The 19,285-nt window shown below is 42.8% G+C and overlaps 1 protein-coding gene across 1 annotated transcript in view; it reads right to left on the bottom strand.

Annotated features, from left to right (window-relative positions):
- NF1 (neurofibromin 1) overlaps positions 1-19,285 on the bottom strand; it is a 236,938-nt gene that overhangs the window by 87,861 nt on the left and 129,792 nt on the right. Inside the window, exons 30-36 of the mRNA XM_051992369.1 lie at positions 14,035-14,170; positions 9,709-9,771; positions 4,991-5,149; positions 4,356-4,453; positions 3,625-3,771; positions 3,123-3,269; positions 844-954 (exon numbers count right to left, since the gene is read on the bottom strand). Of these exons, the coding sequence (XP_051848329.1) occupies positions 844-954; positions 3,123-3,269; positions 3,625-3,771; positions 4,356-4,453; positions 4,991-5,149; positions 9,709-9,771; positions 14,035-14,170 (861 nt within the window). The remainder of the gene's footprint in view (positions 1-843; positions 955-3,122; positions 3,270-3,624; positions 3,772-4,355; positions 4,454-4,990; positions 5,150-9,708; positions 9,772-14,034; positions 14,171-19,285) is intronic.

The raw sequence follows: 19,285 nt of genomic DNA, 5'->3' as shown, positions 1-19,285 counted from the left end.
CCTCCAGGCTTCCCAGAACTTGCCAGGGGCAGGACTGGGCCCCTCCTGCCAGCTTCTCCGGCTGCACCGTTCAGACCACGACTCCTGGTCTCCCACCACCGTGTGGCAGAGGACAAAGTCCCAGAGGACCACGGCTCTCGAGGCAGGGGCAGGACAGCATGAGGAGGATGGGCTCACGGGCCTTCAGAAGCATCGGGAGGATCTTGGACAAGCTGCACCCCTCAGGCTGCTGGGGTGTGCAGTTCCCTTCCCCCTCATCTCACCTGTTATCTCTTCCCGAATGTTCCTGCTTTTCTGTTTGTTTTATTCCACTCTCTGCCCCAAGAGAGATCCCTCAGGTGCCTCATGCTGTCTTTGTGCCCCTTCCAGACAATGCCTCGGCCCCTTCCCCTCCCCTCCAAGAGTACTGGCCCAGGAGCAGGGATCACTGGGTCTGTCCCAGAGGCCTGGCAGAGGGCTCAGCCACAGAGCAAGTGGGGACCAAAGGAGACGAGGGAGCATCCCTTGTGGGCAGTGAACGCTGCCACATCGTGCCACATGGACACGCATTCTGATCGAGCCAGGACAAGGCCTGATTATCCAAACGGCGCCACGGGGAAGCAGCAGCTCGGCAATCATCAGACAACGAGCCAAGGCAGAGCTCCCAGCTGAAGGGACAACGGCCTCTGAGGATCCGAGCCAGATGCTACGCCCTCCCATTCTCGCCCAGTGCCACGCTCCCAACAACTCTCAACAAATCTTGACATGGCCTTTAATGCCACAAATGCAGACAGCCTCTCTCTAGCTATCAGCCAGTGATCTTTTAAAATCATGGTAAAAGAAACAAAAACGGAGCAGCCTTACCTTCGTGTGACATAATAAAAAACAGGATTTCCAGCTTTGGAAGTGCCTGCTTGATAGAAGATATTTAATGTTTTCAGAGCCTTGAACTCCTCTTTTTCATGTACCTGGTGCCTGAAAACAGCAATAACAGCTCAAATAAGTAATGAGTCAGTTTGGAGGACTCAAGGGTCATTATTAAATCACTTCTTTGTCCAACTAGATCTCAGAAATCAAAAGAAGGAAACTTGATGTGGACGCTCTAGAGAAGGACATCCTGGCCACAACTTAAGAAGTGAGAGAACCCAAATAAGATGAGGGGACATTCAAGGCAAAGTGAGAAATATGGCTTAGAATGGACCCAAGGGACAACCCCAAAAAACTGAGGGAAAGCAAGGTGCTACCTAAAGAAAGGGAGGGAATTCGGGGGGAGAGGTTGTGATGTCTATGTGTGCACACATATTTGAGGTACCCCAAAATGAATTTTCTAAGGGAGAAAAAGGACAGATAGTCCTTAAGGACTGTTTAGAAAGAGGAAAAAATTGTTTTAGTCCTCTGCAGATGCTAATTTATATAATACGGAAATTCATAAATGGAGTAAATGTCAGATATGGCAGATTAACAGAAAAATCTACTGGTAGTCAAAAGTTTAAATAAAAAGCTGTCATGGAGGCCCCTGGGCATCATCTGAGCCACTCTGTGTTCTTGATGGGCTACTTTTGGAAGACACTCTCCAGAACGCTGAAGGTATTAATACGTAACTCTTAGGTTAAAAGATAGATTTTTTTCTTTTCTTTTTTTCTTTTTTCGCTGAGGCGACTGGGGTTGAGTGATTTGCCCAGCATCACACAGCTAGGAAGTGATAAGTGTCTGAGACCAGAAAAGGGTCTCCTGACTTCAGGGCTGGTGCTCTATCCACTGAGCCATCTAGCTGCCCTGAAAAGATAAGATTTTCAAGGGCAGAATTGTATTTGATCAACAGAAATAATTCACGACGCACCCCATCTGAGGAACGTTTATGTTTCTGGTTCAATGCCTATCAGAAATACTAAATGCACACATGCTCTTTGAGCATTTGTGATGCACAAGACACCACAAATAAATGCTGCTTCCGGAGGATTCAGCAGACTCCAACATCCCCAAGCCTTCTTCTTGAGGGCCTGTGTGAATGTGCCTCAGGAGGCACAGTTTCACCAGCCCCTGGGAAGTCCTGCCTTATGTCTCTGCACTACGATAGAGCTGAGTATTGTACTTTGTAAAACAAAGATTTCATGGAATGTTTACACCAGGATGATACTGGAGGCCTTTCCAAATTGGGAGGATCTGCCAGCAGACAATTAGAAGTACAAGGTGTCCTCATGGAACTAAGAAGGACTAAGTAAAAAACTCTTTAAAGGGTATTACAGACGACACGAATTCTAGGAATGCTGGTAAGCCAGCTACATTTCAAGAACTAAGACTCAGTGGTTTGTGCATACCCTTTAGATACTGAAAAAAAACAAAAGGAAGCTCTCTAGTTCACTGGAGAGATCCTCTATGAACTTTAGGGGGGGGGGGGGGGGAATAACAGCAAAAATGAACCAGACATAGCAAGGAGGTGATATGCATTCAAGAAGACTCTTCAACTCCAGACCATTGGAAACTGAGGGGATCCACACCAGCTGGGGACTAGCTGGCCAAACTCATGCTATATGAATGCAATGGAAGACTAACTGTAAAAAATGATGATGGGGATGTTTTCTTAGAAGCCTGAAAAGACCTGGGTGAATTAAGTGAGAATAAAGGGAAGAAGAACCAGAAGGGTGACCAGTACAATCAGAACAACATGGTAACAAACAGCTTGAAAGCCTCAGGGTGTCTTAGCAACACGAGGACCAACCACAACTCCAGAGGATAGAGCATGAAGCCTATGGCTGCTTACCTGCTAAGAGAGATAGAATGGTCTAGGACACAGATTAAGATATAGGGGTTATTTGGAAATAGCTGATGGGGGAATTTGTTTTGTTTAACTCAGAATATCTGTTGGAACACTTTCCCCCCTTACAATACTAGAGTTGAAGGGAAACAAAATTTATTGTTAATTAATATTTTTAAGCAAGATTCAAAGAAATCACATATTCTCCAAAGTACCAATTTAAAATAATTATACCTAACAGAATTGGGGTCTCTGAAAATGAGCACCTGGTGTTAAAGATAGGAAGTCTTTCAAAAGTGAAGACATTTCTGGGAGGGCTGGGACACTCGGTTATGCAGTTTAGTGGGAGAGAGCTAGGGCACATGCTAACTCCATGGTTCTCCCTTACCTCGTCATGAATTCCTCAAACTTGGAGCTGGTAAGATTTAGGCTGGACCAGTGTGTGTCAGCTACAGGCTTGTGCTCTGGAGGTCCCAGGTAGGCGAGGAGTGTTGCCATCTTATCGAAAGGTCGCCTTCCAACAGCTTTGTGATCTCTAGAAAGAAGAAGTAACTTAGAGAAGACTCAATCAAATTGCTTAAGACTTCCCAGGATAAGCTCTCTAGATCATCATTTGGGCACTCAGAGATGCTGGTACTCAAAGCCAATGCACAAATAATCAGGGAAAGAATGCTTCAACAGTCACCAATATACAATATCATCTCAAATGCAAGACAGGCTAGGCTCATCTTCTACAAGATATAATCTTTTCCATATAAAATAACTTTTACATATATGGCATATTGTAATTTTTCACCAAACAAAAGCTGGACTTTGACAAACTGCTTACAACTGAGATCTAAGACTGTAAAGGGAAAGGTCTCCTTAGGACAACGATTGAGATCATCTACCTGTTGCTTGAAAGATATTGGCCGATTTTCTCTTGGTTGTTCCAGAGCAGACGGTGCAAAGCCAAGACATTGCCATCACTGATGAAGGAAAGGCTGTGGTTTATGGCATCACTTACAGGACAATCAGATGCGATATCAAGGAAAAATCTACCAAAATACAAATTTTGGCAAAATTTTCAAAAGCTTACAAGTACACATATTCATTAAATCCTGAAGTGTATATCACACTATGTTCACATACAACAAGAGAACTGGGGTACTATACTATCCCTACTCCCTAACAAGAAAGGAAGAAAGCAAAATGTGGACAAGAGTCCCCCCCAGAACAAAAATGAGACCCTTGAGGTAAATGAGGAAGAGGGTGGTTTGGAGCAGGGCTGTGATTTCAATGATCCATGCATTTCTCTGACAGATATTCCCCCTGTGGATGCAGCCTGGCCTCTCTTCTGCATGGAGAGTCTTGGAGAGTGGCGGGAGGGGGGGAGGGGGAGGAGGGAGGAGAGAAGAGAGGGGGGAGTGGGAGAAGGAGTACTGAGAGGTCAAAGGACTTTCCCAAAGTCACACAAATCCCTTTGACTGGGAACCTGCATCTTATGTACTATCCCATGCTCTCTCATCTCCAGAGGCAGAAATGAATGAATGAATGTAAACAAGCATACAAATATAGCATTTCCACATGGTTTCAAAATAGCCCTATGAGGAACTGGGGAAGAACACAATTAGCTGCTTACCTCCGTGCTACATCAAAGTTGCTTTTCACAAAATCGTTAAAAGGCCTCATATACTCTTCTTTTGTGAAAAGGACATGATTGGCAATGCTCTGAAGAATCTAAATACAAAAAGATCATCAAACAATGCAGACCTCATCAAAACTATTCATTTCCTTTTACAGAATTTCTCACTAAATATATTTCTTTTTCATATGATCAGAGATTTGGATTGATTTCTTTCAATTTATTAGATATACTAAATCTACAGACTGTTTTCTTCATGCAGGTGACTATCAGATAGCATGGTACGTACAGCACAAGCATCTTTCGAGGCAAAATCCCCCTAAGTCTATCTGTATTTTCACTCACTAGACATACCCTCAAATCAGCAGACACGAAGCATTTGTGTAGAACAAATTGCTTACGCGAGGGTCTCACAGTGAGGAACTCCCTTGGATGTCAGGCTGTAGCATGCTTTCATAATCAAATAGTACAATAAATTGAAGGCAAACCACAGAAAGTGAAATGATACATTTTCAATATTCAAAAATTGATCTTGAAATTGGGAAGCTCATAGACTAGCTAGGGAGCTCAAAAGGACTTTTCTAGACAAGAGGGTGAAAATTAAAATAGCCAAGCACAAAGCAATTCATCACCTTTGACATCAGCTTCAACCCCCTTTCAATTCTAGGGAGCGGTTTTCTCTCTAAAATCCCTGCCTCGTAGGGAGAGACAACGGCAGGGTTGATGAATCTCAGGAACATGGCACTCCCCACAGCGCCAATGCTGTTCTGAGGGAATCTCTGGCTAACAACCTAAAACCAAAGAGGTCAGAGTGATTAGAGCATGACTTAAATTCAAAGGAACCCCAACTGCCCAGGCTCTCATTCTTCTAGACGCCCATCCACACAACAGGCCCATGAAGCCCTTTCCAGAGGACAGGAAGCAACATTCACATTCAGGTCTTAACTTGCACAAATAAAATGCAAAAGAAAATAGGTCATTGACATGAATTAAGCAGAAGAGTCCTGAAAAGAGATCTTAATTTCAAAGCCATCGAGCATACAATTTCACTGTAAGTGGGAAAAAGCCCCTCTAAGCTAGAGCATGAAGGAAATCAAGAAATATAGACAACCTGTGTAATGCAGAGGCCAGATTCTCAACTTCCCTCTCCTGAATTAAGTCCTGCCTAAGTTATTAAGCATTCAGGGTCTTTCTCTCCAGCTCAGTTTCTCTAGTAACTGGCTCACTCTGCATAAAGTCAAGAGGGAACTGTGCTGGGCTCTCCCTAAGTGAAGCCAGGCCCTTCTCTTCCCCAGAATGCTTTACATTCTCTTAGGATGGGGGAAGTCAGGGCAGTTTCTATTTAAGCCATGGAGGAGGGGGAATTCTTGGGGATCTTTAAGAAAAAAGAACCCCACCAGCAGGGAAGGGAAGATAAAGAGTTATCTCATTTTAGAGTTCCCTTTCTTGTTTTAAAATGGACTTTTTACCTATCTACTCTTTAAACTTTAAAAAACATCTTAAATGACCTCTTCCTTACAAAACTATCTCTTGATATGAAGTTCTTTAAGATATGAAACTGCGTGATCAAATTATATATCAGGAAACCCCGTCCCCTTGGTTTTGTTTCCCTCAGTACTGCTCATCATGGTTGTGGTAGCTGCTCCATTGGGTAGGAAGGCTGTCCTTGGGAGGAAAGGAATTATAGCAAAGGACACATAGGACCGCAGGGATGAGAAGGAATCTCCTACTATATATCACTAGATGAGAAAACTGGGTTTAATGGAGAGAATTGATTTGTACAAATATGTTTTTTAGTAATGGAGCTGCCTCATAGGTAGGAGAATAACTGCTGTGTGATCCTGGGCAAGTCACTTAACCCCAATTGCCTCAGGGGGAAAAAATGGAGGGGGTGGGGGAGAGAGAGACTAAGTGCTGCTTTTCACAGAGGCTTCACTGGGTAAAACCTCCATTCTTATGCTCCTACGACTCTGACTTAATAGGATTCAGCCCCAGAGAGGCGTGTTTACATAAATTCATGTAAAAGCTTCAGTTGTAGAATGTAAACTCTTTAAGGGCGGAGCCATCTCTAATGATAGCTTCAGTGCTAAGCAGTAAGTAGGCATTTAACAAATGCTTACTGATTGATTTTTACTAGTCTTCTAAACTATCCTATTTTAAGGTTTATACTATAACCTGCCTGAGGTATAAGGAAAGATTCCCTCATTTGTAGTACTGTTAGTAAAAGGTAGACTTTCCAGAAAAGGAGCAGAGATGGTAAGAGTTTTTTAAAACAGTTTCCTTAGCAACACAGCTTCCAACTCTTGGAAGTATCAGGTTTTCAAATGTGACAGATAGATGTACAAGAGATTTCTTGATACTACTTAACCCCAAAAGCTTATGACTAAAATTCTCAATTACTTCTCCATTTCTTAGATGGAAACTGAAAACCTAGCCTTGCCATCCATTCGCCAGTACCATTTCCTTCCTCAGTTCCAAGTCACTAAGAGTGTAAGAGGACCAGCCAACCAGGCTAAAGCCCGGTAAAATCTCAGTTAGGAGATTGTGCTAGGAGATATATCATCATGCATCTATTCACTGAGAGTATTGGCCAATCATCTCAGGAACCAGGAAATGGCAAGAATTCATACTACCAAAAAGAAAGCATCATTTCTATCTCCTCCACCAATAGGAGAATTGCATAAATATTCAAGAAAATGAAAAACAATAGAATTTTTTTAATTGAATCCATAAAATTAAACATAAAATTTCTTCTATGTATAAGCAACTTTTTGATTCCACATTAGCCAAAATCCAAATGTTCCTTTATTTCAGATATGAATTAATTTAAATGTAGTCAAGAAACAGCTCTAAGAATAACGTGTACCAACCCATCAGTGCATAGCCATGTAATGGTTGCACTTAAAGTTAATGTTCAAAAGAAACAAAGTTCAAATTTGATTTTCATAACAAGAAACAATAACACTTCCAGGATCAATATGCCTTTCTTCCAGAAGCCTCAAGAGACCTCCTCCCCCAACTCTGCGTGGCCTTTTTTTAAGTGAAAAGTTCATTGAAGCAACCCAATGAGCTTCCCAACTGATACTCGGAACGTAGAGTGATGAGAACTCCTCAGCTTAATCTGCAAAGTCCTCTGAATCGTGCTGGGGCTCCCCGCTGAACGTTACCACTTACTTTTGTTACGCTTCCATGACGCCCCATTGTACCTGTACTGATGTAGAAAAAGCATTCCACGTTTCATGTTATCCATAGACTTTTAAAATGTCATTTGTAAAGCACCTCAGGAAAGTTTCAGAGAAGAGTTGAGCAAATTCAGAAAAAAACCACAGTGAAGATAGACAAGGGGGCTAAGAAACATGCTCTAGAGAGATGGGAGCTGGGGCGGGCTTTCCTCTGTGCACCTCAGTGGAACGGAGGTGTCAGTCAGCGCACCGCCAAGCGAAAGGCTTAGAGTACGTCGTTAATCTCAACGTCCTGGCAGTGTCTAGGAAGTTAAACTCATTTGGGCTGAGGAACAGAGGCTAAAGTATTAGAAAGAAGTGTTTAATCAAAGAGGAGAGATGCAGTGGGCTCTAATTGCTATTAGCAGGTGTAATTAGTATTGCAAAGCCAAGGAGAAACTCTCAAGTAGGCATGCTTGACAGTGTCGCCATTCTATAAACCATGGTTTTAGTTCTCAAAATTTTTAAAGAAAATTAATGACACAAGTAACTCCTATATCCTAAGGCATTTTATTTTTTAAAATAATATTCCACTTTTTGTTTAAATATTTAAATTTAATAATATTAAAAATAATAAAAGTTGGAGAATAATTTTCCACAAGTTTACATGGGTTATAAGAAAGTTTGGGGGATGCAGCTATGGTTCGTAATTTTTTCTTATTTTTAAATGATTGGCCATATTCATAGCAAAACCCTAAAATGTGTTCATGGCCAGATGTGAATTCAGGAAGATGAGTCTTCCTGACTTCAAGGCTAACGTTTTATCTACCATGCTACCGAGCTGTTTCATAAAATGAAATCCTTCTCTAGAAATGACTTGTTTTCCTTTAAAGAATAGGGCTGTCAAACTATAATTTTAAAACGGATATTTTTTAAAGCAAGTAATACATTTTATAGCATCAGGAAAACCTGAGTTCAAATGTGGCCTCAGACATTTACTAGCTACGTGATCCTGGTCATTTAACGTCCATCTGCCTCAGTTCTCTCACCTGTAAAATGTGGGTAATAATAGTATCTACCTGCCAGGATCTGTGAAGATCAAATGAGATTACAATTGTCAAGTGCTTAACATACATTGCCTGGCATATAGTAATCATTATATAAATGCTAGCTATTGTTATCTTTATTATTAATTTTGGGAAAATAAGCCATAAGTGTAGTTTTCTGAATTGACTAGTCAAAAGAAAAATGGGTTGTGTTGGGGCTCAAAAAAACTGGGCAACAAATTGGGTAAAAATTGTCAAGATAATAGGAGAAACCCAGAAGGCAAGCAACAATTTTTTGCTCTCACCCACTGGATGATCTCACCCTCTGGCAAAATGCCATAATTACTGTATTGCTTGGACCAACACCAGGGGTTCTCTGAGCTCAGACGGACACCAGACCAGCTCGGACAAGCACCCATGTTCTGGTCATGAAGCCTTGCTGTGAATCAAACTTGTCTCCCTGCTGTCCCTCCTCCTTGCTAGGGCTACAGCCTGCTGTGTACCACTGGTGTAAGTATCTGAGGTGTTTCTACGTTGCCTCAGATACCCCCCCACTAGTGGTGGGACCCTGGCACACGTGTTTAGATCTCTCCTCGCTTACAAGCTTCATTCCTTTGAAATTCAGTTTCTGTTTGATTCCTGACTCTCCTGTCTCTGCCTGCTCTGTTCTTCTCCAGCCATCTACAGATTAGAGGCTGGTTTGTGTCCAATTGACAACATTTAGAAAGGGAAGCTTATCCTTCCCTTACAACTAAGCTTCATTATAAGGGAAATAACCCACTCACGCTAACTACTATAAAACAAGACAAAAATAAAAAGAGATTCAACATTTCCTAAGGCCTTGAAATTAAGTTTCTTTTGCATTCGTTTATCATTAAAAATGATGGTAAAATCAGATTAGGAATAGCCAATGTAAAGAAAAAACCCCCAAATGCCTTTGAGTTAAACCAAACCAAAGGCATGCAAAGAAGGTTTAAATAGAACTTAATTCCAGGGTTAATTGAAATGAAAGCTATTTATGCCAGAATTAGTAGAATGATTTTAAGGTGAGAATTCATTAGGCTGAGGTGAAGATGTTCAAACAGCAAAGAGGTTTTGTTTTGCTTTGAAAGAAATGGCTAATAAAAAGGGCTCCAGACTTACTGATTTTTTGTTTTCCTTTTTTTCTTTTACGGTAGCTTTATTCAGTAGAGAGTGGCAAGTTGCCTACAGAACAGAGATGAGCACAAACAAGTCACAGCACCAACTACATACAGCAACAAAAACAATGTTGACTTGTACAGAAAATTACACAATCAATGTAACACAAATGGAATGGAAAATGGGCTATCAACTCAAGTTTGATGATGAAATTTAATCTTGGATTTTGATTTTTACTACATTCTGCAGTTCAAGTCCTAAAGAGAAGACCAGGTAAATGTGGGGTTTAATCATTTCTACTATTTCTGGCTAGAATACAAGTATCTTATGATTGATGGCCTCCATTCCCAAAGTCAGTAACAGAACACATTTGGGTTAGTTTCTCTTCCCTCACACGGTCAATGTCACCATGGTTAGAAAAGTCTACTTCCCACTCAAGATGAATGAACATTGGACTGTTGCAAGAAATCTTCAATTAAGGAACACAATTCTCACAGAAAGCATTCCTGGGAAGCTACAGGTACTCAGAGAGACAGACTTACCAAGAAGAAACAAAATGACTTCCCATTAGTTGACTTCAGTATCATAACCAACTTACAATGAGCACTCAGATCCACTAAGGTAACACTGGCTTTATTCTCTGCTCCCCGTCTGGGACACTTAGGAAAAATGCCCACAGACACTGGTGTGTGTGTGTGTGTGTGTGTCCTGTAACACACACACAGAACAGGTGGCAATGCTCATCTTCATACAATCTTAACAAGTTTCTAAAACAAGATTTTATCATGAGCATGAACCAAAAAAAAAGTTCCATGCATGGGAAACCCTCTGGGTGCACAAGCCCAGAGAACATATTCTCAAGACTGCTCAAGCATCTCATTTATGAGGCAACAGCCATGCTCCTTGCGGAATACAGGGATCTGCTTTCCCTACCAGTCAAAGAACATTTTTTAAAGGTTGTCTAGAACTGCTGCTAGAGCTAAAAGGAGCAAGAAAATGTCCAAACAACAAGGCAAAATGGAAGCAGCAGCGACAGCAGCAGCGACAGCAGCAGGACTCCGAGCACGGGGAAGAATCTTTAACAGGGGCCTTGAGTCTGAGCTCCCTCCAGATGCTCATCCTGATGCCTCCCAGAGGAGAACAGGGGGACTGTGGGTTCTTAAAAGGTTACAGGAGAAAAGGCGGTGGCAAGCTCGGTCCTGCTGAAAAGCCTTGCAGGACAGCCCAGTGAAAGATGGCTTCTGCTTTTGCAAATCTGGTCTGGTCTGCCACCTTCCCTGGGACCGTGAGCTTTTCCTTGAGGCCTGAAGGCAGAAAGACACCAACACTGTACTACAGCGGACTCGGATGTAAAGTCACAAAACTAACTAAAAGGCAGAGAATGCGACACCCCCGCTTACTAGTTTTAGGGTTAAAGGCAATCCCTCCCAATTAGCTGTGTTCCGCACCTACATTAAAATCACGAAAGCTTTCTCAAAGTACAACAAGAGAGATGTCTCGGATTATCTCCCCTGAAGGAGGTATAAAGCAGAGACAGATGCTTGCCATGAGGTCAGCTAGATGAGGAAGCCCTGAGTTCAAATCCAGCCGCACTTACTAGCTATACTGTCCGTGGCAAATCATAGAAGCTTTCTGGTCTCGGGCTCCACATGTGTACAATGGGGCTAACGGCACCTGGCCCCCCAGGATTGTTCCAATGAGACGACATACTTAAAGCTCTCTGAAAGTGTTGAAGTCCTACATAGATATTAGCTGTTATGTGTATAACAAGTGTTATCACTGCCTAAGGCCTTCTGTCAGTCACTGAGGATGATCCAAACAGAGAGTGGGAGATCATCCAGCCATAACTGGCACAAGTTTATCCACAAAGAAAAACATACTCAGCTCTGGACATCCCAAAGAATCCTGCCAGGCAGGTCGCCTAACCAGACACACAGGACAAACCAAGAGGTCAGAGCATGGCCGCCGTCAGGCTGTGATGTGGACACCCCACTGAGCTGATCCATCAGTACATGGATCCTGGACAGACATTGCAGATGAATCATGAATTGGGCCAAGAACTAACGAGGGAACAGAATGTGAGAACTGCATTTGGTATTTTGCCTATTTCTTTTCATGTTTCCAAGCTTTTCCCTGAAAAAAAGCTGCATTATCACCAGTTTTTGTCCTGGCAGTGCTTTGACTGCACATACTCAAGAATAAAAGCTAAAGGTCACCTAAAACCAGTGAGGACGGACGGGGGTATCAGAGGGCTCCAGGATATTACCAACAAAAATACAAAGGAAAAGCAAAGGGAATAATGTCAAGAAGACCTGACTGTAAAAGCAGGAGAGCCAGTGTGTGGTAAGGGGATAAATGCTGAAATCCGCGGTGTGCAGACCACTGGTGTCCAGCAGAGGCAAGAAATCTCTAGGAGCTTTCACAGCCCAGTGGGTAGAGAATTATGGGAGGGCAGAGACTGAAAGACGGATTGTGACCCACAGCTCTGGAGTCCGAGACTCACACTGATGAGATCAGAGAGGCTAATGAAGTCACGCACATTGACACTGCACCTCTTAGGCGATGAAAGCACAAAATGAATCATTCGGCAGGAGACCACGAAATATTGATCTCTTTCCACTGCAGTTATGATGTATGAATAGCATTCCACAATGTCCTAAACACAAACGAGTTCTTTCCTCGGAGACAGAAAGGGCATTTCCCTTTAAAATCTTATGCACCTCAAAAGGAGGGTTTCTGTTGGAAAAGTCCCCCCAAACCCTGCTGCTTGCAGAGGGAGCAATGCCCTCATGCTTCCTCACGGGCCCAGTGTTTCAACCAAGCACTGTCCTGGATGGACACCTTTCTCGTGTTGCTAAACCAATGAAAGATCCCCAGACTCAGCGGAACCCAGAGATAGAAGTCAAAGAATAAGGATTTGTAGAGACTCATGATAATACAAAGAGACTGGATCCAGAAAGGACAAATCCAAGGTGGGTGAAGGTTTGTGGCTAAATCAAATCTAGGAGCCAGGTCTCTGGCCTCCTATTCCAGGAGACTACAATCACACCAAGTGGAGGCCCCCAATCAATACAATCTGGTCACCTCAAGGAGGCTGACCCAAGTACCGTGCAAAGAGAGCTCTGAAGTCCATCCCAGAGTGGGAGACACAAAAACTACAGAATGGAACTTTCAAACCTGTCCCAAGGAAGCCCAAGCCAAGAGAGGATGCTGTCCTCTGTGGTTTGGCAGGGGAATGTCGTTTCAAGAACCCAATTAACTCCAATTTCTGCTGAACCAGCTTGACTCCCCAATAGTTTCCTTGGGCTTTTCTCCTCTGCAAGTGCAGAAACCCCACAATAATGGAAAAGACATTTATTTCTATAAATGCTTTATCTACTGGATATATTTTGAGAAAATTATTTTTACAGATAGAGATGACACATTTTAAAATATCACAGGGGGGCAAAAACGCAAGCCCCACATGCCTCAAAGCCTGAAACAGCTGCTTAAATGGGGGAGTCTCACGCATGTAGCTAAGCAACTAAAGCGCGGCACTAAAGACTACAGGCTGGTGACTGTCTTAGAGGAAGATGAGACAGAAGCACATGCATAAGAAGCACCAACTCCCACACAGCCCAAAATGCTGGAACCTGAACACTTCTACAGAAAGACAAGGGTCTCCGGAGCCCTATCGGAGTATGACTTACTTATCCCACTGGCATTTCTGAGCCTGCATTTGGCAACGGTCGCTGAGAGTCACAGCACCAACTGTCCCGAGGTAAAGAACCAAACCGAAGCCAGGAAGTCTCTTTAGTGTGGTAGGGTCTGACCTAGAAGGACCTGGCAAGGAGGGCTCACGGATTAAACTATTCTGCATGGAGCAGCCAAAGGAAACGAGACACCTGACCACAAACTCACTGTCGGATAACACAAAAGTCACGCCAGAAACAAGCCATCTCCAATCTGCTTTAACACAACACAAAACCAAACCAAACCTGGGAATGGAGGAGGATTATGGAATATTGTCCCACATGTGAATAGGAAAAGTAAAAAAAAAATCCTCAAATGCGGTTCAGAGTAGCTCTTCAAATACCACTAATACCCTGACTGTAGGTGTCCTAAAATCTGTTACTAACTCTACAAGAAGCAGGGTTTTTAACAGGACACAGGGCACAGCCCCCACCTCTTCCTAGGGGTTTGTTGAACCTCCTCCTTCCTCTAAGCTGACCCAAGCAGACCCAGGCCAAGGAGTGACCTGACCGCCAGCTCCGTGGGCACAACCCTCCCGTCCGTGCTCCGGCTGGAGTAGCTTGGGATGGCTGGCAGCCAACTCGCCCCAAGGCCTACCTGATACAGGCAGTGGCACACACTGCGTAGCTGAGGGGGGAACTCGGAGGAAGAACTGATGATGGCGTGGAAGAACTTCTCAGTCATTTGCAAGAGGTTCCGCTGGTTGTCCTCGAGGCTCTCAGTATGCTCTAACCTGCAGGGGCGACAAAGGGAAAAACCAAATTATTTTTTATCCATGCAACCTGGGTCAAGATCATCCCCATTTCCCCGTGTCCCATCCTGGGAATATCACATCACATCTTAGGAGATAAAAGAAGCTTCCTTATCCAGAAGAGAAATCCAGCCTACAGAAAGAACACTGCTGACTCCCCTGGGGCCTTAGAAAGTCACTGACCTTTCTCCCCTTCCTTAGACTCATAAATGATTTTTCTCCACTCCATTCTATTTATTCATTCAATAAATATTTATTGAGACCTCACCATGGGCAAGGTGCTATGCAGACAATAGGTAATTTGTCTCCACTGAACTGTATTCTTGAAGGTCACTGACTTCTTAATCACCAAATTTAATTTCCAATTTTTCTCTTTCTAGAGGTCTCAGAAGCATTTGACTACCTCTAATGCTTCCCTCTTCCTTCTTCCAACTCCCACCTGTATAAATCTTGCTTCTCCTTCTCCCCTCCATCCACTTCTGTGGCTTCCCTTCCTCCCTCCTCAACTTAAGATGAGTCTTCCTCAAGAGCCAGCATTCAGCCCTCAGTAGCACCTTGCATTCTCATGCTTGAGGAGCTCAGTTCTGAAACGTGCAACTCTTTTCATCAAGAGTTGTGCTGAGAACTGTTATTTAAATCCCTCCTTTTGTCACAACATAGAGTAGTCATAGTTCGAATTTCTCTCTGTCCAGGAGGAGATACCAAATTTCTGATTTCTATTCTCCCTCTTGGATTTTCCTGATAGAGAGGGTTCTTACTTCTTACAAAACTGATGTATTAGTGGAGTGATCTGAAGACAGGAAGTCCTATTCCAGTCAAATCCAGTGGGTCTCAATACGAGGAATATAGATTGGGATTGCAGGGAAGATTTTGTGGTGGGACCAAGTTTCTAAAATGTGAGAGGCTCTACATTGCAGAAGAGAATGGCTGAGGACATTCCAGGGAAGGCCCTTAGATTTAGGGCAGGGAGAAATCTTAGAGATTTCTTTCATTTTTAAAAATAGATTTCTTTTTACTAATAATAAATACTGAAGGGGTTATACATCAACAGGAACAAATATATTGTGGGTGGAGGTCTGAAATACTCTAACCATTATGGAAATTCATTTGGAATTATGCTAGGAGGGTGACTAAAACATCCATAGTTTCTGACTCAGAGAGCTTAGTAATGGTCCTATAATCTAAGGAGGTTCAAAATAGAAGGAAGGTTTCTCTCAGTGAAGAGAGCTCTAGGCATGGAGAAAACAAATTCAAATACTGCCTTGACACTTACTAGCTGGGCAAGTCACTAAATCTCTGTCTCAACTGTTTCCTCAACTGTAAAATAGGGATAATAACAGTGCCTACCTTACAGGGTTGTTGCAAGAATCAAACAAGATAACTGAAAAGTGCTTACTACGGGGCCTGGCCATAATAATATTTAATAATAAGTATTATAATAATATAATAATAAGTATTATAAAATGCTTATTTCCTCCCTCCCATCTGCACCAAAACATCTATAGCAGCATTTTTTGAGTTGCAAAGAACTGAAAACAAAAGATTACTTTAGTAAGAACTAAACAAATTATCTTATGTGAATGTAATAAAACTATCTTTTTTTTTTTTAAACTTAGTGGTATTTTATTTTTTCCAGTGACATGAAAAGAGTTTTCAACATTCATTTTTGTAAGATTTTGACTTCCAAGTTTTATTCCCTCCCCTCCCCAAGACAGAAAGCAACCTGATATAGGTTATATGCATAAGAGTATTTTTAATGTATTTCCATATTAGTCAAGTTGTGAAAGTGTGAAAAAAAAATCAAAATAAAAGGAAAAAACACAAAAAGGGAAAAAAAAGTGAAAATAGTACAATTTTATTGTATGAGGACATATTTTGATGGAAGTGGATTTCTTTGACAAAGAGACCTAACTGAGTTTCAATTGATAAATGACGGACAAAAGCAGCTACACCCAAAGAAAGAACACTGGGAAACGAATGTGAACTATCTGCATTTTTGTTTTTCTTCCCGGGTTATTTATACCTTCTGAATCCAATTCTCCCTATGCAACAAGAGAACTGTTCGGTTCTGCAAACATATATTGTATCTAGGATATACTGCAACATATCCAACATATAAAGGACTGCTTGCCATCTAGGGGAGGGGGTGGAGGGAGGGAGGGGAAAAAAATCAGAACAGAAACGAGTGCAAGGGATAATGTTGTAAAAAAAAAAAAATTACCCTGGCATGGATTCTGTCAATATAAAGTAATTATTAGATAAAAATTTAAAAAAAGAAAGAAAGAAAAGAAAAAGAAAGGAAGAAAAAGAAAACAAAAAAAAAGAAAAAGAAAATAGTACAATTTGATCCACATTTACTCTCCATATTCTCTCTCTAGATGCAGATGGCATTTTCCATTTGCAGTCTATTGGAATTGTCTTGGATCATTGTATTGCTGAGAAGAACTAAGTCTGTCATAATTGATCACAACATAATTAAGCATAATGTTGCTGTTACTGTGTACAATGTTTTCCTGGTTCTGCTCACTTTAGTCAGCATCAGTTCATGTAAATCTTACCAGACTTTTCTGAAATCAGCCTGTTCATCATTTCTTATAGAACAATAGTATTCCAGAATGTATTAAACTAAAACACTGGAAGAAATGATGGATATGAAGAACAGAGAGAAAATACACAGGAAAACTTTCACAAACTGATGCAAAATAAAGCAAATAGAACCAACGTACACAATAGCCACAGCCACGTACGCAGAAAGAGCAACAAGGATGGAGAGCCAGATTACCTATTTATAATGCCTACAGAAGAAGAACACTACTATCTTCTGGTCAGACACGCCTTTCACAAAGAAACCCTGCTTGTGACAAAAGAACCGTAATTAAACAAAAAGTCTTATTCTGAAACCAGACCTCATGGTGCGTGCGCTACTGTGTCTTAGTGGGAGGAGTCTTTGCCATCAGGGAGGAGGTCAGGTTTCGATCAGTTTTCTCCAGGATAGTCAGTGGTTACTCCATGAGTCAGAGTTTGACTTTGTTTTGGGGATTATGGTCTTTGATTACATCCTAACCCCTCAATTGATAGCTGAGGAAGCTGCGGTCTCACTGGAAGTCACACAGATCCAGAAAGGGAAGGAAGAGGGCAGGGGATGGGAGGGGGAGAGAGGGCACTAAAGAATGTAAGTCTAGGAGACACCATTAATTAGAACCGGGGAGTTGGGATGGACAGCTAATCAAGAAGAAGACGCAGAGTCTGGTACTGACCAAGTAAGTCACAAGCAAGGTCAGAGGACCCTCTGCTATCCAGTTCAAATGACAAATAAAAACCTTCACTGGCCCCTCCGCAGCCCAGGACTTCTTCAGGTGGCGCCTATGAGCCTGTGTTTATTTGTATCAAGAGATACTGTGATGATCTGTTTCAGTATAATTAGCTTCCTTCTTAATCTGATGTGTTTTGTTTTATGTATTTAAAAATAGGATTGTAAGCAAGGCATCGCCCAGGGGATCCAGGTCCTGGGAGATGGTGAACAAGTCTGCCCAGGGCATTTCTTCCACCCTCAGCACAAGTCCCCCTGCTATGTAGAAGGAGGGATCCTTCCCTGCTATGTGGAAGGGTCTCACTTCATTTTGATGAGAGGGGAACCAAAAAAAAATTAACATAAGGCTATCCTGAAAATACTTCATTTCAGAAAGATGGGCAAAAATGTCTCCCAGTACATGCTGCAGACACTGTGCTAGTCACAAGCCTAGTGACCAAAAGAGAGAAAATACCTAGGAGTGACAGCAATTCTTCCTGCTTCTTTTTTCTGTATCTTAGCTGGCCCCCCACTAAAAAGGGAGCATTTTTATAACTCTTGGCACAGCACAGTGCTCGGACAGGAACGGCAGATTTCGTTGGTCCAACTGATAATTGGCTACATTTTAAAATGGCTTGCTACAGAGGTCATAAGTAAGCAGAACATTCAAATTACCTCCCTCTAATTTACCTCAACTCAACAGAGGCACTAAACAATTACAGATGGAATAAAACTTATGATCAGAAGTCTGAAATGAAGGCCAATGATGGAGGATCCTCCCAAGTCCTACTGCCTCAGGAAAAACTCCAGCTAGTGAATCTGGACAGGAGAACACTGTGGTTTAAGAAAAGCTGACCTGAGGCCACCACCACTCCTTTCGCTCTCAATAGAACTAGGAAGCCTGAGATTCCAGCTCTGGCCTCTTTCTCAAATGGGTTAAAGGTAATGGTCACCAGGGGGGAGGGGGGGGGGAGAGGGGGGACTACCTGGTCAATGAAAGAAAATCCACATCTCCAACCCATGAAACCAAGCAAGCCAGCAGGGCTCTCGCACTAGAATCCTGTCTGAGCTTTGGGTTCGCTAAGGGCTCTGCTCACGGACTGGGTGCGTGCCCCCGGAAACCCCGTCACAGGCACTAACTAACCGGGGCACACAACCTGCTCCCTAACCTATGGAGACAGAACAAGAAACACGAGCACTGCAGGAACCTGGAGGGTGGGGACGTGCCATCCCTGGTACTCTGTTGCCCCGGAAGCTGGCAGGCTCCCACCGCGTGGCCCGGTGCGTCTGTAAGTGGCCACCACAGACCACTGAAGCTGACCGCACCGGAGGGCTTTTGGGTCAGCCCTGTTCCATGTTCTGGTGCGCAGAGAAGCCAGGGCAGCCCGTCTCCCTGTTCCCATCTGAAGTGCCCCTTGTCTCATGCCCACCCACAAACGGGCAAGAAGAAAACCTACTGTTCTCTCCTCACTGCCACCTTCAGCTTCTCTCTGCCATAACTCGGCCGGCTCTCCTGCTTTTGAGGTCCCCACCACTAGTCTACATCCCAGCTTCTAAAACTGTGGCCCCTAACCCCATGTGGGGTCCTGTAACCAAAGGGGGAAGGGAATTATGGTTTATTATCACTAAATGTTTGATTTGTGTATCTATTTTATATAACTATATATTTGAGGTCACATAAAAATTTCTTGGGGAAAAAGGGGTTATAGGTGAAAAAAGTTTAAGAAGCCTGGTATATATCACCTGGCCCTAAATGGCATCCTTTAAAAATCCTGGGATCATTCTCCGTTCTTTCTCAAAGCGTTCCC

This window comes from Antechinus flavipes, chromosome 4, assembly GCF_016432865.1.
Source record: "Antechinus flavipes isolate AdamAnt ecotype Samford, QLD, Australia chromosome 4, AdamAnt_v2, whole genome shotgun sequence".
In the NCBI taxonomy this organism is placed as follows: domain Eukaryota; kingdom Metazoa; phylum Chordata; class Mammalia; order Dasyuromorphia; family Dasyuridae; genus Antechinus; species Antechinus flavipes.
This window is presented reverse-complemented; position numbering and strand designations above follow the sequence as displayed.